Source organism: Pinus tabuliformis, chromosome 3_2, assembly GCF_031772625.1.
Source record: "Pinus tabuliformis cultivar Carrire ecotype Pingquan chromosome 3_2, CPIR1, whole genome shotgun sequence".
Classification (NCBI taxonomy): Eukaryota; Viridiplantae; Streptophyta; class Pinopsida; order Pinales; family Pinaceae; genus Pinus; species Pinus tabuliformis.
In genome coordinates this window covers 1,087,360,591-1,087,384,680 of record NC_142302.1, presented here as the reverse complement: position 1 = coordinate 1,087,384,680, position 24,090 = coordinate 1,087,360,591, and the positions used below count along the sequence as shown (strand labels likewise).

The 24,090-nt window shown below is 41.3% G+C and overlaps 1 protein-coding gene across 1 annotated transcript in view; it reads left to right on the top strand.

The window, feature by feature from the left end:
- LOC149184459 (protein RETARDED ROOT GROWTH, mitochondrial-like) overlaps positions 1-24,090 on the top strand; it is a 212,249-nt gene that overhangs the window by 114,758 nt on the left and 73,401 nt on the right. Inside the window, exons 4-5 of the mRNA XM_089417497.1 lie at positions 18,488-18,636; positions 18,745-18,896. Coding sequence (XP_089273623.1) covers positions 18,488-18,636; positions 18,745-18,896 — 301 coding nt within the window. The remainder of the gene's footprint in view (positions 1-18,487; positions 18,637-18,744; positions 18,897-24,090) is intronic.

Sequence of the window (24,090 nt, the reverse complement as noted above, 5' to 3'; positions counted from 1 at the left end):
CGCCATGCGCTCGAGTGCTATGACGTGACCGCTGAAGAAGATGATGAGGATCTAAGGAATTTTAACATCCCAGAGGTCGAAGGTCACCGCGAAGTTGAGGGACCACAGATAGAAAATATAGACATCACCACACCATTGAAGGATAGACAAGTGAACATTGGCACAGAGGCGGAGCTGAAGTTTGCAAATATTGGAGATTACTGGGATGATGCTACAGTAGATAAAGTCGCTGAGTTGCTCCGCGAATATCAAGACTTATTTCCTACCAAATTTTCGGACTTAAAAGGCATCATAGGCGATTTGGGAGTGATGAAAATAACTTTGAAACTAGACACGAAGCTCGTTAAGCAAAGGTCATATTGCCTTAATCCCAAATACAAGGAAAAGGTCCGCTTGGAGTTGGACAAGATGCTTGCAGCGTGTATTATTGAACCAGTGGAGGAATCTAATTGGGTGAGTCCAATGGTCGTTCAAGAAAAGAAGCAGAAGGATGAAATAAGGATTTGCATAGATCTCAGGAAGCTTAACGATGCTTGCGTTCATGATCCTTTTCCAACGCCTTTCATAGATGAGGTACTGGATAATGTTGGAGGGCAGGAGGCCTATTCATTCACTGATGGGTTCTCTGGATACCATCAGATAAAGATCATGCCAGAAGACAAGAGTAAGACCACCTTCGCGACAAAGTGGGGATGTTTCCAGTATCCAATGATGCCGTTTGAACTTAAGAATGCGCCGACGATCTTCTCGCGTGTAGTCATCATGACGTTCAAAGAATTCATTCACAAGTTCTTGGAGGTATATTTTGATGATTGGACAATGTTTGGGCTAGTAAAGCGCCATGTAGCCAGTTTGTGCTTGATGTTGGATACATGCTGAAGGTATCAAATTGCGCTAAACCTGAAGAAATGCTTGTTCTGCATCCCTTTCAGAATCTTGCTGGGTCATGTGGTATGCAGGCAAGGACTTATGGTGGACCCTGCTAAGATTGCGGTAATAATTAATTTGGAGGTGCCAAGAAGTGTTAAGCAGTTGTGCGCAACACTGGGCCATACTGGATACTATCGGAAGTTCATCAAAAGTTATGCTCAGATTACCGCACCTATGGAAAAGCTATTGAGGAAGGATGCCACATTTTGTTGGGATGAAGAATGTTAGTGCAACCTGGATGTACTGAAGGAGAAAATGGTCAGTGCGCTGATCCTAGTCTTCTCGGATTGGAAGAAGGAATTCCATGTGCATGTGGATGCCTTGTGTATTGCGTTGGGGGCAGTGCTAACATAGGATGGCGAAGGAGAATTGGATCATCCTATAGTGTTTGCGAGCAGGAAGTTGTCTAAGGTTGAAAAGAATTATTCGACAACAGAGCGCGAAGGCTTGGCTATGGTGTATGCGCTCTAGAAGTTCAGACATTACTTGCTAGGCGAACATTTCAAGATGTACACAGACCATTTTGCATTAAAATATCTAGTTAATAAGCTTGTGTTGGGGGGGAAATATGCAGATGGCTGCTGTTGTTTCAAGAATATGATTTTGAAGTAATTGTGAAGCCAGGAAGATTGAATGTGGGACCAGACCATCTGTCGCACATTGAAACAGGAGAAGAGCCTACCAATTTGGAGGAAGGGCTGTTTGACGCACAACTCTTCGTGGTGCGCGTAGCAGATAATCACTTCGCGGATATTATCCATTTCTTGACCACATGAACAACTCTAGAAGGATATACCAGTCAACAAAAGAAAGAATTGGTGGTGCGTGCGACAGATTTTTCTGTAATTGTAGGCCATTTATATAAAATGGGATCGGGTGAGATACTTCGACATTATGTGCCTGATTTTGAACGAAACAGTATCCTTGCTGAAGCTCATGGAGGAGCTGCGGGAGGGCATTATGCAGGAAAAGCAACAATGCAAAAGATTTTGCACGCTGGGTTGTGGTGGCCGACGCTGCATAAGGATTCTAAAGCCTATTGTAGGGCATGTGATGCATGTCAGAGAACGGGCAGGCCATCGTGGAGGGATGAGTTGCCTTTGAATCCGCAGGTGTCATTATAGCCATTTGAGAAATGGGCAATTGATTTTGTAGGACCGATTTAGCCTCCAGGCAAGAAAACAGGTGTGCGGTATATCATCACTGCGACCAAATATTTGACCAGATGAACGGAGGCATAGCCTGTGAAGGACTGTATAGGGGCAACAACAACAAAATTTCTATTCGAATATGTGTTGACCAGGTTTGGTTGCCTAAAGGTACTGATGAGTGATCGCGGTACGCATTTTCTCAATGAAACGATTAGCGCGCTGACAGACGAGTTCCAGGTTTACCATTAGAAGTGTACGCCATATCATCCTCAAGCCAATGGAACTGTTAAGGCTTTTAATAAGATATTGGAGAATGCGCTGAAACAGATTTGCAACGCGCAGCAGAATGATTGGGACGTGCGCGTACTAGCAGTGTTATGGGCTTACAGAACTACTTGTAAAAAGCTTACTGGTTAGACACCTTTTAGGTTGGTCTATGGCGTGGAAGCTGTCATGCCTATGGAGTATATCATGCCTAGTCTACGCATCGCGACTTTCACAGGAATGGCAGACCGCGGAGCCTTAGAAGAAAGGCTCGCGCAGCTAACAGAGCTCGAGGAAGATAGATTTTTGGTTGGATTCCATCAGCAGGTTTAGAAGGAACATGAAAAATCTTGGCACGATCGGCACATCAAACTGCACACCTTCAAGGTAAATGATTTAGTTTTATTATATGACAGTAAGTTTGATAAGTTTCCAGGAAAATTTCAGATGCACTGGCTAGGGCCATATGTTATCAAAGAGATTACAGATGGTGGAGTAGTTCAGCTCGCGAAGTTGAATGGAGACCCATTTCCGGGAAGGGTAAATGGAAGTCGATTGAAGCCATACACTGGGGATCTGGCCCAATGACTACATGACGGTAGCATAGTCTTAGCGCTCCAAGCAGCTGCAAGGAGGTGCGGGACTATAAACTACACTGCCCGGTTTGTAAAGCTACGCGACGGGGGGGGTTGCACGAAAAAGGATGATGTCATAGTACCAGAAGAAGCACCAAGGGAGTTGCGGTATGGAGGGGGAGACCGCGCAACATAGCCAGAAAGTGATCGTTACTGTCACTGTTCACGATTTTACAGTGAGGAGACGGTTAAGAGGAGCGGCATTTAAGGCTGAATTTAAGAGTGAAATCTTTGGAAATCTGCCGCCAAATCAGCATTTATGGATAGATTTTGGGGGAACGATCGAATTTGAATTCGAATTCGCCTATAAATTATGCGTGGCTGTCCAACGAAAAACACTTTGCATCCTTAGAATTTCTGTGTTGAGCTGTCGATTGTTTATGAATCCTCAGGTTTTCGTTGATTTAGTCGCTAGTTCTGTATTTGATAAGTTACCCGAGGATACCCAATGGTTTATTCTCAGCACGATGTCCGAACCAGGAGAGATTGTTAGTACTGGAGGAGTTGTCGCCTCTGAGGGAGCTACTCCAGAGGTAATGAGCAGGGAGGCTCTAGCTGCTGTGCCTATGGCGCCGAGGTTGCCTAGGTCGAAGCCTACACTAGTGAGAGAAGTTCCCAAACGTAAAAAAGACAAGCAGAAGAAGCCCATGTCGGTGCGTGAGTCACTGAGAAAGCATGCTGCTACACAGGCCCAGAAGAAAGACAAACCGTCCGTAAAGGATAAGGGGAAGTGGTGGATTTAGAAGCCGAAGAGGGCGCAAAGGACATAGACACCGAGGGGGTGGATCCTATATCCAAGCTGCTGGATTATATCCCTCTACGCAAGGGAAAAGTAAAAATCACCAAAGATCCAGACGCAGAGAAGTTCTTGATCCACACACCCCTGTTGCCGGAGAGCATTACATTCAAAGGAGAGCATTACATTTAAAAATTAAAACTGGAGGACTGGGATTTGGTGGACCATGAGAGGTTCCCCCACTTGGCAACAGAAAACTACATGAAGAGGGTCTTTTATAAGGAATTAGGTGTCACCGCGTTGGAGCTTGTGGAGTGGATTCGCAGAGTGAATCAGTCGGGGTTGTTGAACCTGTTGTGGGTGCCCCACTACCACTGCTCCAACATCAACCTAATTGTTATCAAACAGTTGCTGACCCTGGTGCATGATGGCTATTTGTGGCTGAGTGCATCGATCACTGTCACTGATATGCTGATCCATCAGATCATGCTGTTGCCGCACTCAGGGTTGAATCCGGCCAAGGAGTTTGGCAGAAAGACGAGCGAGCACGACCTCGCTGAAAAGATGAAGGAGAAATTCAAACTAGTAAAGAAGCCGCACGGGTACTCGATCACCTCTATCACTTACCTTGCGGTGAAGATTGCCACGCAAATCCTTGCGAGCAAAGTCATGAGGAAATGCCACGCGGACGAGGTTTTGGTGCCAGTGATTTCTTTGGCTGCACAATGCGCAGAGGGTGTGCAGTTCAACTGGGCGCGCTACCTTTGTAGCGAGTTCCTCACGAACTATCGAGAGGCGCAGGATGAGAGTAAAACATTCCACTACGCGTGGTTATTACTCTCCATCGTATTAGTCGTGAGGGATCTACCGGAGGACAGCTAGTTTCCTCCTGTGGACAAGGGATTACCGGAGGCTGCCCAGTTTGCATCCCTTTGGGCCACAAAAGATACTGCGCGGGTCACAGAGACCAAGGTGTTTTTGGTCTTGATGGAGGCCAGCCTGCGCATGGCCATCAACCAAAAGCCGCGGTTGTCGTCGACGATGTTTGAACAACTCTCGAAGTATGTAGAATGCAAAGCAGATTTTCATCATGTGTACATCAGAGCGCGGAAGGATCTACAACAGAAGTGGTTCGACCTCCCTTACTTGGCCACAGACGACATCATCCAGGAAATGATTAAGCGCTGGCTGACAGATTGGCACTCTTCATCCGATCTGGCCGTAGGCACCAGCAAGTCTGCGGAAAAGAAAAAGAAGGAAGCGGCCAAGCAAAGGTCTAGCAGTTGGCTGAGAAGCGTAAAAAAGAGGTCGAGGAGAAGGCCCGGGTGGAAGCGGAGCGCACCGCGAAGCAGCAGGCCAAACAGGAAGAGCGCGACTCTGAGCGGAGTGGTAAGTCCCCTTCGCCCCAAACAGAGGAGGAGGAGTAGTCAAAGCAGGGCGGCGGTGGTCAGGAGGAGTAGAGCACTCCCTTCCGGATCAAAAGGTACAGGGAACAAGGAAAGGAAGGGCTGCAGAAGAAATCAAAAGCGACAAAGCTGTCGCTGGATCCGATTACTTTGACAAACGGCGACCTGGACGAAATAAGTGATAAGGTGCATGATACCACGACAGAACTGTTCTAGTAGTTCGAACAACAACACCAACAGGCGCCAAGTACCATCCAGAAGGATCTGTGCGAGTTGCAAGTTTAGACGAGTAGGATCCAGGTAGGCGCAGGGCAGATCAGCGTTGCATCAACGAGTTTGGCACCAGGGACCACTCAGATAGCAGAGATGGTTCGATCACTGTATCTCCGGGCAGTTGCATTGCCAAATGGATCCTTGAGTGTAAAGGCGGACGATGACAAGGTCATTGTAAGTTCTTTGAAGAATATTGGCCTCAACTTGGCTGCGCTCCCTAATGAGTACCTTCACACGCTGCAGGCAGGTGTCACAGAAGAGTTCAGAGCTCGGGAGTAGCGCGCTCTCAGTCTCATAAGTGAATATAGAGTGAGCAATGAACAAATGTTCACTGAGAAGTTAGAGGCCTTGCAGGCCAAGGAGAAAATTTAGGCGCAGAGCGCTCAGCTCACGGCCGCTGTGGCAGAAGCATGTAGAATGGTGCCGGAACTGCATATCCCGGAGGACGCACCATTGGAGGCAAAGATCAGAAAACTTGCTACAGGCGTGCGCGACGCCAAGGCAGAGGTGGCTAGAGTCCAGTTTGAGCTGAACCTGAAGATAACAGAATTGGAGCTCAAGTCGCAACCTTCAACCCCGCCAGAGGTAAGGGAACAATGCGAAGCCGCTGTGAAAGATGGAGTCGCGACGGTGGATGCCGCGGTGGTGGACTGCACCGCGCTATTTGAGCAGGCTATGGAGGTAGTCACGGCCCTGTAGGAAGATCCCACCCTGCAGGTCTTGAATACAGAAGTCCGCGAGCTCCAACAACAATATGATGAAGTGAGGGCGACGACGTGCACCGTTGCTACAACACAACGCCTTGCCAAGCTGCAGGAGGCGAAGCAACTACTTACACAGGTGGAAGTAGCGCAGAAGAAAGAGGCCGTTCTTAAGGCCAGATTGGGGCCCTGGTTGGATGAGGCCTACATCGTCTCCGCCAATATTCAGGAGAAATTGGCGAACTTGCAGAGTACACAACAGAAAATCAAGTAGGATAGTGCAGGACCAACCACAGAGCAACTGGTGGAACAGATCAAGTAGGCAGCCACATAGAGCGTGACTAAGGTAGTAGTTGCACAAGTGGAGCTGGGGGATTTTCGTAGTAAGATCTCTGCGCCAGCCGAGTGACTTGAGGGTGAGTCACGATCTTTGTGTTGGGGGCCTGTTGGGATGGGGTCCCCTAGGGTCAATTTTGGGGCAAAAGCCCAAGTTTTGTTGTATAAAGATGTAAAGTCTTCGCAAATTGTGGTCGCGGAGCACGTAGTTAGTTAAAAAATCATAAAGGGTTTTACCCTTCTTTATGTAAGTTGAGTCGGCTTTTTGAGGATCTACCCATGGTCCGCGGACCATGGGATTGTATAAATAGGTGTGTCTTAGGATGTCTAAGAAAAGTAATGAAGTTTTGTCTATGGGAGAAGTCTAGAGAGTTAGCAGAGAAGAGTAGGAAGAAAGGCTCTACAGTTGTGTGCGCAGAGACCTAGAGTAGAGTCCGCAGTTGAGTGCGTGGACCCCTGCAGCTGAGTGCACAGGGAAGTTTGAGTTTGTAAGATGAATTGAATATTAATAAAGAAGATTGTTGCAGAAATACCTGTGTTTATCTCTTTACTTCTGTTTATATGAATGCGCTTTATGTTGTGATGGGTTTATGAAATAATGATGTATTGATGCGCGACTTTACACGATTTATATTGTTATATGAACGCAATTGATGTTGATTGTTTACGCGAAGATTATCTTGTTGTATGTTAAAGTTATCGAACACTTAGGCCGATCTGAGTAATTACTGGATTAAGAGTAATCTTTGATGCGCGTAAGTAGTTGATTAGTCTGTTCAAGGTTCGCGAAAGACAGTCGTAGACCTTCATGGAGGTCTAGAGGCTGATTACAGGGAGTTATATTGATAAGCCATAAAGGCTTATCAATCTGCGCGAAGATGGATTTAGGGCATAAAATGACATGACGCTGAACTCTGGGTGCGGAAACTTGGTTCCATCATCCCCCCATGTTGCTTCGGGTGAGACTTCATTTTGCGCTCTGCGGATTGATGCCGGAAGGGCCAGTATTGTAGGGATTTGTTTGGCGCAACTAACTCTGAACCTGGGTCAGGACGCACTAAGCCAACAATTAGACTTCTGGCCGACCTTGACAATTTGTCCATAGAAGAAATAAATTCATAATTCCATTTATACTTGTTAGAATGAGATGATCTTTAGATCAATCCTACACCTCTTGGAAAGAGGAATCCAATAAAAATATCATCTCCATCATATGAGCTATCCAAGGTGGAGTTTGGTACTACTTGCCAATTTTAACACTCCCTCTCCACTAGGGAGAACTCCACCTGCCAAACAATTTTTCAATCTATACCATCCCTGTCATCCCTGCTTTGTTGAACCATGAACAAATGATGAAGAAATGATCGAGAGTGTATCATACCACTCTCCACTGACCCGAAGTCAGTCTCGATTGATCCCAGATCAATGTCAAACATCCTAGCATAAGGAGTACGGTAGTGCATGATGCGTCGATTGGTAGTACTATGGTTCCTATCCTCATTTCCCAACTCATTGGCCAGATGAGAGGTACTTTCCACGAGTCCCAGACTGCATGGGTAGGATGTATTAGCCGGAGAAGGTGAACCACTCATCCTGCTCATATGCCAAAGGGGAAGGTGAACCTCTCATGCTATGCATATATCAACCATCATGGGGTATCGTAGGGGAAGGTGAACCACTCACCTTGTACATAGTGCACCACTAGGGGAAGGTGAACCACTCACCCTATGGTCGCTCATAGCTCTAAGAAGTACCCAAGCCCCCGGAGCTCCCAGAGCTTGATATCCAACTCAAACAGGACCCTCATAAGAGGGTCTCTCCACGAATCTGAGTCGTTCACGGAAGGTTAAGAATTTGACCTCCCCTAAGGGCTTCGTAAGAATATCTGCGACCTATTCATATGTCCCAGTGTGATGCAGCGTTATTGCTCCCCGTTGTACCATATCCTCGATAAAGTGGTACCTGATATCAATATGCTTGGAGCTGTCATGAAACACGGGATTCTCAGAAAGACAAATCCCTCTTTGGTTGCTGTAGAAGATCATGGTGGTATCTAGCACATGCCCAAACAACTCACTAAAGAGCTTCCTCAACCAAATAGATTCATAGGAGGCCATAGTAGCAACGATATATTTGGCCTTGGCGGTGCTCAAAGCAACCGATTTCTACTTCCTGCTCATCCAGGATATTGAAGCAGAACCTAGTGAGATGCAACATCCCCATGTGCTCTTATGATCCACCACATTGCCAGCCCAATCAGCGTCAGAATAACCATGGAGCCTCACATTCCCGACATGGTATCTTAGTCCATAGGTGATTGTGCCTCAAAGATACCTCAAAAGATTCTTGGCAACAATCCAATGTATGCGACGAGGCTCGACCATAAATTGACTCAACGTATTAACCAATGTTGCGAACATCGCGATCGGGATCAAATCGGAGGGGGAAAAATCGGAAAAAAATTTGAAAAATTGGGAGAAAAATCGGAAAAAATCAGGAAATACAAAAATATTCATTTCTTTCAATTTTTTAATATCTGAAGTATCTACAACATAAAATAAATGAATTGAGACATAAATATGATAAAAGAACTAATATATAAGATGTGTCATATCATTTCTAGTGCTACATCACACATAACAGTGAATCATGTCCTGCATAGTAAGTCCTGAGTCCCAACTCAACCTCAAAATATCAACAAAAAATATAATAATGTATCTCATATCATGAGTCATAATGTCATATACAATGAAATGAACCAAATAACTGATACTACTAATTTCCTCTACCCCTCTTGCGAGAAAATGCAATAGCTTTCCCTCTAGATGTAGATGGCGGTGGAGTTGGCAGTGGACTCTACTATGCTGTAGAAGCTGAAGAACTAGGAGCTATAGGAGGTAGACCATGTCCTCTATTGGTGACAGGGGTAGCCTGGGTAGGTAGTGTCACCTCCTCCACTTGTTTCTCCTCCTCCTCCTCTACCCCCTCCACTACCTCCTGTTCTAACCAATCAGTGACAGACTCCATGAGAGGCCTCTCGGCTTCAACCCTCCATGCAACAGTGGTGTCAATCCCATCCAGTGAGATGGCCTCCTTATCAGATGTCCTCTCAAGTTGCCTCACACAAAATCAAATATTGTAGTAGACGTAGACCATGTCATTAAGTCGTTGGGACTCCAACCTATACAAGGGTCATAAAGTAATAATTATAAAAAAATATTATTTAATGAATTCAAAAAATTAATTGGAAATTTGGAATATTTTAAGTTTTAACCTGTTGCGCTTCTTGGTGTGTATTTTTTCAAATACACTCCAGTTGTGCTTGCATCCTCAGGAGCTACATGTTTGGATGAGCACTCAAATGGCAAGCCTTCGCAGATTGGGTACTTTGCCACCATAGCTTCTCCACCATGCATCTATAACAAAATTATAAATAAGATGAACATTAGAAAAAAATGAAATTTGAAAGTTGAAGCCAAGTATGAAGTTATGAACTTGAAGAGACAATGAAATTTGAAACAAACTAAAACATACCTGACATTTTAATCTTCCTATCAACCACAGCCATGTCAAAGCTAAATGTGCCACCTGCTATCTTGTATATCTCCATTTCTTTGGAGATTTCTACACGTTCTGCTGGGGATGGCACCATCCTCTGAACACAGGTGAAGAATCCATCCATGACCTTAGCATCAAATAAGAACCCACAAGGGTAAGCAAATGTGGGGTTCAGATAGATCCCTGCAACATGAATGGGACGATGGAGTGTGTTGTTCCATCGTTCATCAATCACTTCCCATAGGAGGAGTTGTTTCTGAAACCCTTCATCTCCCATATCATCATAGTAGGTTCGAATGGATTCTTTGGCCCTGTCCATGGCCTCATACATGTAGCCCATTGCGGGCTTGTCACTATCAACTAATCGAAGAACCTTTACCAAAGGTTCAGTAATGCTGCACACCTCTTGCACTCCCACCCAAAAGCTTTCCTTATATGAAACTAATCTGCATATGGCCTCTCCCTTTGGTTTGCGGCTAAATGCCAAAGCACGCCACTCATCTGAAAGAAACATTCTCTTCACATCCCACATAAAATTCAAGAGGGATTGAAGAGATATGAAACCAGTGGCAAACTGTGTAATGGCAGGGCGCACCAACTCCTTCTTGTTGGTGAATGTTCTCATCAGATGAAGCACAAATGCATGATTATATATAAATTTTGTAATGCTTTTTGATGAGTCAACAATATGTTTGACAAAAGGAATTTTTCTTATGTTCTTCAACATCAAATCAATGCAATGTGCAGCACAAGGTGTCCAAAATAAAGTAGGACGCTTCTCCATAAGCATCTTGCCAGCAACAACATAATTTGCAGCATTGTGCGTTATGACTTGGACAACATGTTCTGGACGCACCTCCAAAATAAACACATCCAGCGAATCACATAATAATTGTGCATCTTTGAAATGTGCAGATGCATCAACGGATTTCATAAACATTGTCCCCTTGGGACAATTAACCAAGAAGTTTATAAGGCTTCTACCCTTTTGATTGGTCCAACCATCTGGTCCAACCATCTGACATCACAGTGCATCCTATGTGTGCCCATGATGCCCTAAACTCCTCCAATCTCTTGGTGCAGTCAACCTTTTCATAATGAAGAATGTGACCTCTAAACTCATCATAAGAAGGGACTTTGTACGCTGGGCCAACAATTGCAATAGCATCAACAACAGGCTGGAAAAATGGATTGTTCCTTGCAACGCTGAAAGGAATATCACTCCAAAGAAGAAACTTGCCCAACAACTTGCCAACGTCTTCTTTCTCCTTTTTTTAATAATTGAAGAGATAGATGGTTGTGAACTAGGCGTGGTTTTAGGAACAAAATATGATGAAGCTATAAAAATTTCTCATTTCCCACCCCGGTTTTCAGTTTCACCTTATTTCTCCCATATAGTTAAATGCCCTTTCCCATATCCATACATTCAACAATTGAAAAAATAATTTTTGCTGAAAACACAAATTCTGAAAATTTTACAGAATGCTGGAAAATGCAGAAATAAAAATCAGCAGGTCCAAACAGCCATTTAACACATTTGAACACAGTGATTTTTGGTCAATGTTACTTGGGAGCGGGAGCGGGAGTGAAAACGGGAGCGGGAGCGACCATTTTCAGAAGCTCCCGGTTTGGGAGCGAATCCGAGAGCGATTTTTTAAAAATATATATATTTTTTATATTTTTAAATTTTTGATACATATATGTCAACAAAAACATGTAGAATGATGAATTAGACATAAAAAACATAGAAAAACATAGATTGATCATTGAACCATATCACATCAATCATCTAGAAATTATAATCGTCATCAACCATGTCCACAAGTTAGTAAAATACATATTACAACTGCAACATATTGAGTCTTATAAATCATGATTCATCAAATTCAATCTTAAAGTTTCAACTTCAAGCTTTCAGAATTGAAAACTCAATAACATTTATCATCATTGATCACCAAAGTTGTACTTGTAAGCTAAGTTTAACCATTACAAGAAGTAATATCGAAGATATTTCTAAGTCCTAACTTCTAACTGTTAACATGATATGAAATGTTAAAAATTTATAAAATGAAACATGAATAATGAGATGAAATGAAACAACTTTAGTCTTTCACAAAGCATCATATTCATAATTCACAATCATTACCAATGAGTTATAATTACCAAGGCCCAACTTCAAACTTCAAATTTTCATTGTCACAATGATATAATGTTTACAAAAAATATCATTATGATATGAAAGAGTCAAGAGTCAAGAGTCCAAGGACTCAAAACTCAACAGTTATGAAAACTAAAGTCTAATAGAAACTAAAAAAGACAAGTAAATTGTAAATCTACATGTGGCCCTTGCCACGAGAGTCTCCAGGAGTATAAGCAGGTCATGGTGGTCTTCTAGGAGTCTCCCGCACAGACCGACGACCAGAACTAGAACCTCCACGCGAGGGTGTAGATGGAGGTGGCGACAGCAAAGGAACAAGACTCGGACCTCAAGCACTGCTACTGGATGGTGGAGGTGGAGGTGGAGGTGGCATGGCTGCTGCAGCTGCTTCATTTTCATCCCTTACAAGTTCCTCTTCTAGTTCTTCAATATGTACAATGCCATCCTCCAAATTGTCATCCTCTGGGTGATTGTCCCAAATTTTATATGTGGGATCCTCATTAGCCCGATCACAGTAATGACTCAACAACCTCAAGTTGTAGTGCACATAAACCAAGCTTTCTGCTCGGTTTTCATTGAGTCTGTTTCTTTTCACATTATGTATATATCTGTAGGTGCTCCAACACCTCTCTGCAGAAGAAGAATTTACAACCTGTGAAAGAACTTTTTTTGCCAATTTTGGCAAAAGTCCGTGGCCGCCATATGTTTCCCACCATGTGAGAGATTCAAATTTATCTTTGTCGTCCATTGCATGGAAGTTACCATACAAACCAGTGCCACTGAAGTATCTGCCTATTTCAAGGCGCACAGCTGCACATTCCTCCCTGTGAGGTACCAACTTTTCTAATGCTTCCAAATATCCTTTAGTTACCTCTGGATCTAAATGGGGTTTGGTCCTAACCCCACCCCCTGCTGCAAGTTGGCCCAACCAAGATGTAGAGTAGTATTTTGGCGTAAGGATAAACGCCAAGCAATGTAGTGGAACATTAAGCTTATTCCACCGTTCACACACACAATCATGAATTAGTTTGTACAAGTTGGGATCTCTATTATGAACAATATCTTTTATTTGCCCCAACATGGTATCCATTTTCTCATAAACCTCGCCAATCACTGGTTTGTCTGTATTTGCAAACCGAATCATGTGATAAATTGGCTTGGTGAAATCCAGTACCTGCCTTACACTTGTCCAAAACTGCCCATCAAGAGCGGCCTCCTCCACCATTTCAAAACCTCCCATGTCAGCTGCATTTGTAGCCCTCTCCTTTAATACTTGCCAATATGGACTTGATACCATGCTAGCTAATGCCTCTCTTACCTTCAAAAGGCGCCTGAAGGTGAGGTAATAGCTACCAAATCTAGTCTTTGCAATCTTCAGCAACTCCAATCTTGAGTGACTGCGGAAAAGGCCATGGGTATTGCTATGATTTGTAATAAATTTTATCATTTGTTTGCCTTTCTTGTACAAATTACCAATCCATTGGTATTGTTCATTTTTGTTTTTGACAATATCATGCAACAAAAGGCTCAATGTGTGACTGTGAACCAAACATCCAGACCAAAATATGTTGGGGTATTTATCCTCAATAATTGCTCCCGCTGCCTTACAATTAGGAGCATTATCAGTGATGACTTGGATGACATTGTATGGGCCAATACGCTCAATTGTTTCAAGTAATGCTTCTGGAATGTTGATGGCGGTCTTGAACTTGTCTGAGTAATCACGTGCAGCTAGAAAGATGGGACCACTAATAGACACAGCAAGAACACTTATCAATGGCTTGCCTTAAACATTTGTCCATCCATCAGATACAATGGACACCCCATGGTCAGTCCAAGAACTTGTCATTTTATTCAAAGAATGTGATATTTTTGCTTTTTCATGATCAAGGCCAACGGTTCTTGCCTTGTCATACCCAGGGCTCTTGTATCCTTTAGGGGCATCATTTATGGCAGAAACCATTTCATGCCAATAAGGTGAGCGAAGAACATTGAATGGTATCCCACATGCATAGAGAAACCTGTAAACTTTTGAATCCACATCATTCCTACACCCCTCATCAAGGAAATCTGATATGGTTCTACGCCTTAAAGATGATGACCCTGTGCCTCCATGTCCATATCCACTGCCTTGGGAGGATGCTGAAGGAGTTCTTTGTGATTGTGAGCTTGGTTCAAAGAAACCCCTTGATTTTTTTGTTCTGTATTGGGCTTCCTCCTCTTCCCTTATGTATTTGGCTCTATCCGCTGCTGACACCGCTGTACAAGTTTTGATTCCTATTTGTTTCTCTCCATCCCATGGCCTTTTCCCGCAGAGGTGTCTTCTAGCACGGGTGTATGAACCTGTGTAATCAGTGTTGCAATGGGGGCAATGAAATTTAGTGGTTGCACCCCCTCTCCCTTTTTCAGCCCTGTTAACATATTTCCACAATGGAGTTTGGTCTTGTTTAGTTTTTTGAGGGTCATGTTCACCCTCCTCCAGCTCCTCCTCACCGGGGTTTTCACCCAGTTGACTTTCTCTGGCTTCTTCATCCCCCTCTTCAGTTTGGGGCTGGCCCCTCTGTTTCCTACTCTCCAGCACCATAATAACCATAAAAGGGACCAGGAAGAGGAAAATGCCAAGAAATATAGCTAGGTCCATGGTGTTTGATGTTTATAGGGTTTTGATTCTTGAATCTACAAATTAATTTAATTTATTGGGATTAATTAATTTAATTTATTAATTTAATTTAAATACATGATTTTTAAACTCAATAAGCTAAATTAAATTAACTAAATTACTACCTAACCAGCTAAACTAACTAAATTACTAAGTTACTTACCTCTGTAGGCTTGCTCCTCGCTCCTTGGCACTTGCTCCTCGCTCCTCAGCACTTGCTCCTCGCTCCTTTGCTCTTGCTCCAGCTCCAAACTCAAGCTCAATGAAGTAACAATGAATATTTTTTTGGCCCATTGGCCTTTTAAAACCAATTTTTTTTTTTTTTTTTTTTAAATTTATTTTTTTCAGGTCCACGGAATTTTTTTCAGCCGGATCGCTCCCGGCCCCGCGCGAATCGCTCCCGGGCGTTAAAAATCGCTCCGGGAGCGTCGGAGCGATCGCTCCTTATGGCGATTCCTAACAGACCAGGGAGTGTAAATTTTTTTGAGGGAGCGCGCTCCTGAAAATCGCTCTCGTCCGGGAGCGATTTTGGGAGCGCGCTCCCTCCCGGAGCGCGATTCGGGAGCGGGTTCGAGGGGGGGGGGGGCGCTCCCCCGCAACATAGAAAACAATGTGACCCTGGAAAAACCCCCTACAACTCTTGGGGAAAACCGGTTCGAGAGCTCTTTCTTATTTCTGAAAAATGCTTTTACAGTGAGAAATATTCAGCAAAAAATCAGCAAGCAAATTTTACAACTTATCTCATTTTCCATGCCTCACAGCGAACTGGAAAATACTAGCAAACAGCAAAACAGGACAGCAATAAATGTTGTACGACCTCCTCGATTTTCGTGCCCACTTTTAGCTTTAAATGCTGTTGTATGACCTACAATAAATACGCTGTACGAACCTCGATTTGCATGCAAAAAACAACAATATGCTGTACGGATTTCCTTGGAAAATGTGCTAGCAAACTGCTCCTTGATTTCTGTGCAAATTTTTCGATTTTTGTGCAAACAGCTGTACGGATTTCTAGAAAATCGTGCCAAAATCTGCCTTTCACTGTGTGCTAACTCAGCTGTACGGATTTGCTAAACTGCTGCCTTGGAATGTGTGCCAAGCTGCTGTCTCCTTCTTCTCCCTTGTCCAGAAATCTCCCTTGCTCTCTTGCTCTCTTTCTCTCAATCTGCTCATGAAAGAATGAATGACCTTTTCCTCCTTTAATGTAACCCTAGTGACTTTTGGGTGATTCCTAAATCCAATGGCTAAAATAGATTGAGATCTAGGGCTGAGATTAAATGCTCATTTAAATCTCACTTTTTATTTTTTAATTCACCCCACTTTAATAAAGACACACTTGGTCATTTATTTCCAAAGTCACTTTTCCTTTCTAATTTTTCATTGACTTTAATAAAGTCACTTTAAAATTAGACTTTAGTAACTTTATCACTTAAAGTCACTTTTAAATTAGATTTGACTTTATAAAAATTATAAAGTCACTTTAGGAGAAAAATTAAATTCTTTTGGACACGTTTACTTAGGCCAAAGATCAAAGCCTTAGGGAACCACCTGTCCTCCGGTACCAAATTTCAATAGAAGCAGCTATAGTGTTGGTTGTAGATACTGATGCTGAAGTAGAACTGGTGCCACTCTCATATTCACCTCCTAACACTCTACTCCCTGCTAGTTGACCCTTCAGAGCTGACTTGGACAGTTTGGTTTGCTGTATTTCTTCCAATGATCTGAGGGCTCTTTAGATGATTTCCGGATTTGCATTGGTGCAAGGCCCTACCTCATGTCCATGGATTTGTGCAAGGTGATACTTCAATCTGTATACCCCCCTTGTCATATGATGCTCACACAACTTGCAAGTCAAGTTTGATTTGTCAAACCCTCCATCAGGTTCACCAAATTCCCACAAAGGGTCCAATTTCCTTGGCATGTTTGTAACTTTGTTGAAATCTTGAGTTTTAATGTAAGATGAAGTTTGAAGTTGAACGGTGAACCTAGGGCACAAGAAGAATTGCAAGTGAAAAAAATAAAAATAAAATTTACATACAACACATTGAATTTTTGACCAAAAAAACCTCAACTCAATGCAACAATAATGGAAAAAATACACATTCAAACCCAAGCAAAAATGATGCAAAAAAACTAGTGCACAAGAAGAAATTAAACTTATAAATCTAACAATCAATTTTTGCATTTTTGACTAAAATGAACCCTCTCCACTCTATGCAACAAAAATGAAAAGAAAAACACAATCAAATCCACTCAAAAATCATTGAAAATCACTGGGTTATAGAAACCCAAGCAAAAACAAGAATAAAACAAAAAAATGGTCAAATTTGATGCCCATAATTGGAAACCACGCTTTGCTGAGAAACTTGGTCCAAACTCGAATATTTCTTGCTTGGGTTGATAGATTCCTTCGCTTTTCTCCTCTTTGGCCCTTGTAGATGACTTCTTCTCCTCCTCAGCTTTCAATCTTGTCCATTGTTTGAAAAAGTGACAAAAAAACAAAAAATCGAACTTAACAGCTCGCTGTTTTTCGCCGTCACGATTTTTACTGATCGGATCGCGATTTTTTGAAAATAAAAAAATCGCCGAAAACATAGGCGATTATATCGTTTTAGCGAAAAAATCGCTATTTAATCGTGATGTTCACGACACTGGGCCATACAACATCTTTCGGCGATACACTAGGACATTTTCCTTTTGTTCTCATCAGTGTTGTTAAAATCGCGATTTTATCACTATCCCGCTTAAATCGCGATTTTTATCCCAAAAAATCGCGGGCTTTTTTTTATAACGATTTTTTCCGAAAAAATCGCGATTTTTATTGAAAAAAGCGCCGAGGTGCGGGGCAGCGGGATAGTGATCAGGACTCAGGACTTACTATTCAGGACATTATTCAATGTTATGTGTGATTTTAGCGCTAGAAATGATATTAAACATCTTATATATTAGTTTTTTTATCATATTTATGTGTCAATGTATTTATTTTATGTTGTAGATGGTTTAGATATTAAAAAATTGAAAAAAAATGAAAAAAAATGAATATTTTTGTGCCAAACGCTTTTTTCCCGCTTTTGCCGATTTTTTCCGCTTTTTTCCCGGCGCCGATTTAATCCCGATCGCGCTTTTAACAACATTGGTTCTCATCAGATAACTCCATCATCCTATATTCATTGCTGTAGCACAAATTGTCTTTCTGACATATTCTTTGAGTTTGAATTCTATACTATTTTTCCCATCTTGTCCATTTTGTTAACTTGATCTCATAGAGTTTGTGCATTGTGACCAGTACAGCTTTGAGCTAGGCTTTATTTCTGTTGACAAACTTTTTATTTTGTTTCTCTGCATATCCCTGGATAGAAATGATGACTTTTGCTTGTGATATGTTAGAAACATCCATTGACTAAATTGATGATAGTTGAAATGTTTTTATTTACTACTGCCTCTCGTTTGATATCTTGGGCACATAGCAACCTGTTATTGCCTTTCATCTGTCCTTGGCACTTCACATGAACATGTTTGCTGATTATGCTAGTTCTTCCAAAGTTTTAATATCGTGTTTTATGGTGATAGATCAATAAGAGCTAATGCTGCTGCTTTTCTTTTTGTTGTTTTAGTTAAAATGGATTCGTATGGTGCAAAATTATCCTTTAATCTAAAAAAAATGAATTTTGAGAATACAGATTATGCTGTAGTGGAGAAGCCATCTTTGGAGACATGGATGCAAGGTGGTCCAGACTATATAGTTCTGCAGAGATTTGATATTGATGGAATTCGTATCATTGGAAGTGTGCTTGGACAAAGTATTGCTCTTGACCATTTTGTTCGACAGGTATCTTTTAATTTTGCCTAATATTCTTGTGTGATGTCAAATCTTCATGTTTCAATAGCTTGTTTTTATATGGAACAGTTGTCCAAAATTAATGGAAACTTTTTTCAGGTTGATGGTATGGTCGCAGAGTTTACAGATTTAAATCGAAGAATGGAAAAAACTGGCACATTTACCATGAAGCAAGAGAAACTCTTTCAACTTGTAGGAAAGGCAAATTCCAATCTTGCTGATGTAATTCTTAAACTTGGTCTTTTTGAAAGGTAAATGTGTTTGACTGGAATTTTGTAAATTTGCCACCGTAGAACTTGTATGTAAGATATATCAAACATTTGAAATAGTTTTGCCCTAGGAGAGATGAAGAAACCATTATGCAATGACATGCAATTTAACTCCTTTTCGAATTATTATCTTCTATGTAAACAACATACATATAGAGGGATCCATTTGTAATTATGATCAAGATCAGATTGAAGTTCGAGATAACAAAAGTTAATTGTGGCATGAAAATCTGTGACACTTTCTAGCATGATAAATAAGTTTGGGAACTCTGGCAGTAAAATTATATGAACGAACTAGTTTAGAGTCTTAAAGAGCATACTGGATGAGTTTTCCATTTTCTAAAGCTACTTACACTCTGGATTGGTCATTGTATTCATTCCTCTCCCTATCAATAATATTGCAAACTGCAATATTAGGGACCTCCAACATTCATGGCCTCAGCAAGCAAGCCATACTGCACAGGCATATGTGCCTTGATGGAATCTACATTTGCATTTTAGTGGTCCATTAGGACAGAAGAAACTTCATTTTATTAGCTGGATAGGAGCTCCCATACACTGACAGAGCATTGCAATTTACAAGCAGCCCACTGATCTGACACCCCTCTTACCATTTCTTCTATCTTCAGGCTCTAAGCATCAACATTATTATGAGTAGGTTCTTCCCACGTGGCTGTTAATGATCACCAACAACATGTAACTGGTCCTTAATGCTATGCCTGATACTTCTTACTGAATGCCTAGATTTTCTATCCATCTCAGTTGTAGCTGTGTTGGAAAATGTAACTAGGTTCGGTCTTCATTAAATGTATTTGAGTCATGATGTTATGTACTTGTCAAAAGAATAAAGAAAATTATTATTATTATTATTATTATGACTTATTAAAGCATGTCTTTCATGCTTGGGTCATCATGTTTTAGGTCAAAGTCCCCATTGAAGATTTCTAGGATTTATTTTGAGTTAATAGTCATTGTACTTTTAAAGAGACCCTTCTTGGGCTTTTGAATCATGTAAAAAGGTTAAGTATTGAGTCAAATGTGAATTATGTTTCCTCTACACCAAGTCGGCCCTAAGATGATCAAGTCGGCTTCAAAGAGGGCTATTTGACATCACCAAAGGACTATAAATGAAGCAGTTCGAATTCCATTTGAAGCACTCACTCAACAAGCTAGTTCGATATCTCTTGAAGCTAGAAAAAGTGCGAAATAGAGGAAGGAAGAAAAGGAAGTGCGAGTTTGGTCTAGGAGAAGGAAGGAAGGAAGATCGAAATTTTGGTGCATATATCTCTCTCTCTCGTGCCCTGGTTTGGAAGATTGAAGTTCTCTTGTTGATGCTGTAGCTAGTTGCCGCATGTTGTTGCTGCCAGATCAAAGTATAGGTCAAAGTTGCTATTCTTGGGTGCTGTTGCCTCAGGAGGTTGTATTGGGCCAAGATCGAAGTTCCTATGTGAAGATCGAAGTCTCCAAAGCAAGGTCGAAGTTGCTGGGTTGAAGAAAGTGCTGCTACTGCTGTCAGGTCAAGTAGGATCATCTGCAAGAGAAGAGGAAGGCTGACTTGGTGTGGAGGAAAGTTTGTGTCAAGGTCTAGAGTCTTGGAATATCTCTAGAAAACTATTGAAGGAAGAATTACTGACTGGGTTTTCCCCTAGAGAGGGGTTTTTCCCTGGCTGTGAGCCTATATCTGGTGTTTGTTGTTTTATGTGCTATTGCTTTGGTAATTGTTGTTGAGAGGGCATTAGTATTAGTTGATTTCTCTTCCATTAGTGACTGCTTGTGAATGCTTTTTACTTATTTAGATTAGGATCTTCTTTACGTTAGATTCTTAGTGTTCTTCATCAAACAATAACCAATTCATGAACATAAATAGATAAGAGACATAGCATGTGGGTTATGAGCCAGGGCCAAAACCTCTCTCATTGAGAGGAAAACCCGCGCAAATTCTTCTTCCAGAGATTCCAATTGACGAATACCTAGATCGAGACCCTTGACCTATTAGCCACTTGCAAGATCAAGACACTAGCTCTTTTGACTGTCTTCTCCTTCCTCCTTTTGGTTCCTCTTACATATTGAGATCATCTCCTTTCTGAGCATAACACACTTGAGATGGCACTATACCATATCACTGTTTTGTCACCAAACTATCCTTACTACAGCTTTAGCAAGACGTTGTAATACTTCTCTTAATGGCAACTCCTTCACATCACCAAACCATGGCTTCTATACATCATTTAGCTGTGGTATAGATACCTTCATTCGAACTCCATCTTTTTGCTGTAGCAATGAGACCTTTTACCCAGAGATTTGAACTTCATACTGTCTGAGATTACAGAGAGACATATCCGAGCTTCTTTACTATGGAGATCCGAACTGTATCCTTGACAAACCTTCGTTGTCTCTTCTCTTTTTTCCGAACTGCATACTGTGATATGACACCCGAAAATGTTCCTCAACATAGAGATCCAAACACTGCACTCTCCATCGAAAATATCCGAACTTGTTGACTGTAACTATCACCGAAAATCTCAGAGGTATATGAGAACTGTGTTTCTGTGAGGTGCCTTTACTTGGTATATATAGTGGTTGGTCTACATAAATGAGTTGACATGAGCCTTTTGAATCGTTGTGACTCCATAAGGTAAGGCTGACATGATATTTGTTTAACTTGAAGCTGACACGAAGAAGAGAGCTAGTGCTTGTTGTTGGAGAGCTTCTAGAAAGTCCTATTAACTCAAATACATTTGTTACATGCCCAAGAATGGCTCTTCATACATGACATAGACTCTTTCACCTGAATGACAAATCCTAAGGCTCTCAAAGGGAGCCACCTAAAATAAAATCACTTGTTCATGAAACCCATGAAGCAAGGCTTGCAAAAATAATTTTATTTCCTTTATTACATCAACTACAAAAGTCACAATTACATGTCATTATGAATACTGAACCTAGTTACACTTTTCAACACTCCCTCTTAACTATGGAGGTATTCATAATGGCACTTGGTCATTCTCAATCTGAAAAATTTCTCATAAGAAGAATTCGGATTTGTAACTCATTTGTATAGCATCATATCAACCAACATTGTCATATAGCAAGGCCTTGAATAACAACTCTATCTCTCCACAAGATTAGAGCACAATGTTGGCGAGACCAATGATATATAGACATACTCATCATTGTATCTCTAGGAACATACCCCACCTGAGTTCACTTAGGATATGCTCCATAAGGACTATTCTTTTCTTGGACTCCTCAGTCCCACAAAGAATATCGGTCCTCCACGATTACTCTTACTGTTGGATGCCCTATATCATCCTCAAAGAGCATCAAATGCCAAATGATTACACAATCCTCCATTCTGTCTTCCCAGGTTAAGAACAGAATGACGTGTCTATCTCTCCTTTTCAAACTAGGAAGTTTTATTCCATTAAAGGAATGTACTCATTCCTATCACAAAAGAATGTACCTAAGCTTCTTGCTTAGGATTTTCCCAAGTTTCTTCCAAGTAAGAAACTTTTTCTCAGGCTCCCTCTTAATCAGGGACCTATCGCAGCTCCTTATGCAGAGATCCTGAAACAACCGGCTACTTGAAGAGCTCCTTTCTTCAATGTCATGAAATTCTTCTTCGTTAAGGAGTCTTCATCTTTGGGAACTTTTATTAAGGCACATATCATCCATCACTATTATCCATGAGTTAGTCATGTTCTTAACTCATTAGAAAGTGATCCATCATATTTTCCATCTGACTTTGCTTCATGTCATTCTACTTTCATGCCATATTTTTCGGAAGGACATTACATCCTTCTATATGCTCTGCTTGGAAGTCATTCACAGATCTTCCCTTTGACAGTCCTACATAAGCCCAACCAGATGTTAGTTCAAAAATAATCAATGGACACCTCAAATTAAAATTACCTTTGTGATGATCTTTCACCATGACATCTTTTTGTAAGTATCAGCATCCTGCATGCAGATTGACACATCTCCCACAAATATTCGGTGTCAAGGGTCTCTATCTTTTTCCGACTTCCATCAGAGTCTTCACATCTTTCCGAGATATATTCTAGTCACATCTTCTTGGATTTCGGATGTTGAATGCCTTCTACCATTGTTGCATATTATCACGATCTCTTCCTGTCCCTTCACACACTTCATTCTCAGGAGCTTCCAATCAGAGTTCCTCAATTGTAGTCAACCACCTCATACTTCATATGAGGACTTAAGTTGCAGGAAACGTGGCTAGTACGACCGGAAACGAGTTTCCAGGCTGTACGATGGAGTTTCCAGTTAACACTTGATGTTTTCTTTTATTTTATTTTTTAATTTTTTCGCTTCTAATTTTTTATTGGGCGACTAAAATATCTTTTGGATGCTTCTAGATGCCTCTCTCAAGTTATAAAAAAGATGATTTTTTGAGTGGGGTAGCTTAATGTTCAAGCCTATGGCCCTAGTGTTGATATGCAGTTCATGGTAATGTTAAATTCTTAAAGTAAAAATGACATTCCCCTTTATCTGTCATTTTCATCCTTTTAGTTAAATTTTTAACATTACCATGAAATGGCTTGGGATGTTTGAGAGTGGTTTCGCCCTCATTGTATTTCGTATGGAGAAAGTAGAATTTTAGATCTCACTCAAAATCCAACAAACCTATCTGTTTTTCAGGATTTCAGGATTGGGAGGATGGAAATGTTTCCATTGGATTCTGTCATGTACTAGGGCATGGAACTTGCATTTAATCAAGAGAACCAAGCCCTCTATGCAGGGGAGACTCCCAATAATCAAGAGCACCTAGGGTACTAGGGTATGGAACTTGTATTTAATCAATAGCACTAAGGTCGTTCGACTATGTAGGAGGAGACTCCCAATCAAGCATGAGACAAGAAATTAGAAATTTCTCGTGGCTGATTTTGGATATTGCTATTTTCATTATGTGATCATTCATGAGTAAATGTGATGTAACTTTAGAGACTTATAGTTTATGCATTGACAATTGACAATTTAATCATAATGTAATAAATTAGAATGTATCATGTATGCTTTATGATTGCGCATATTTCTTAAATGTCCTAATATATATATATATATATATATATATATATATATATATATATATATTGCATTTCCCCTTTTCCAAAATTTGAGGGGCCCACGTTTCGTACCAGTTCCCATTTCAGAAACT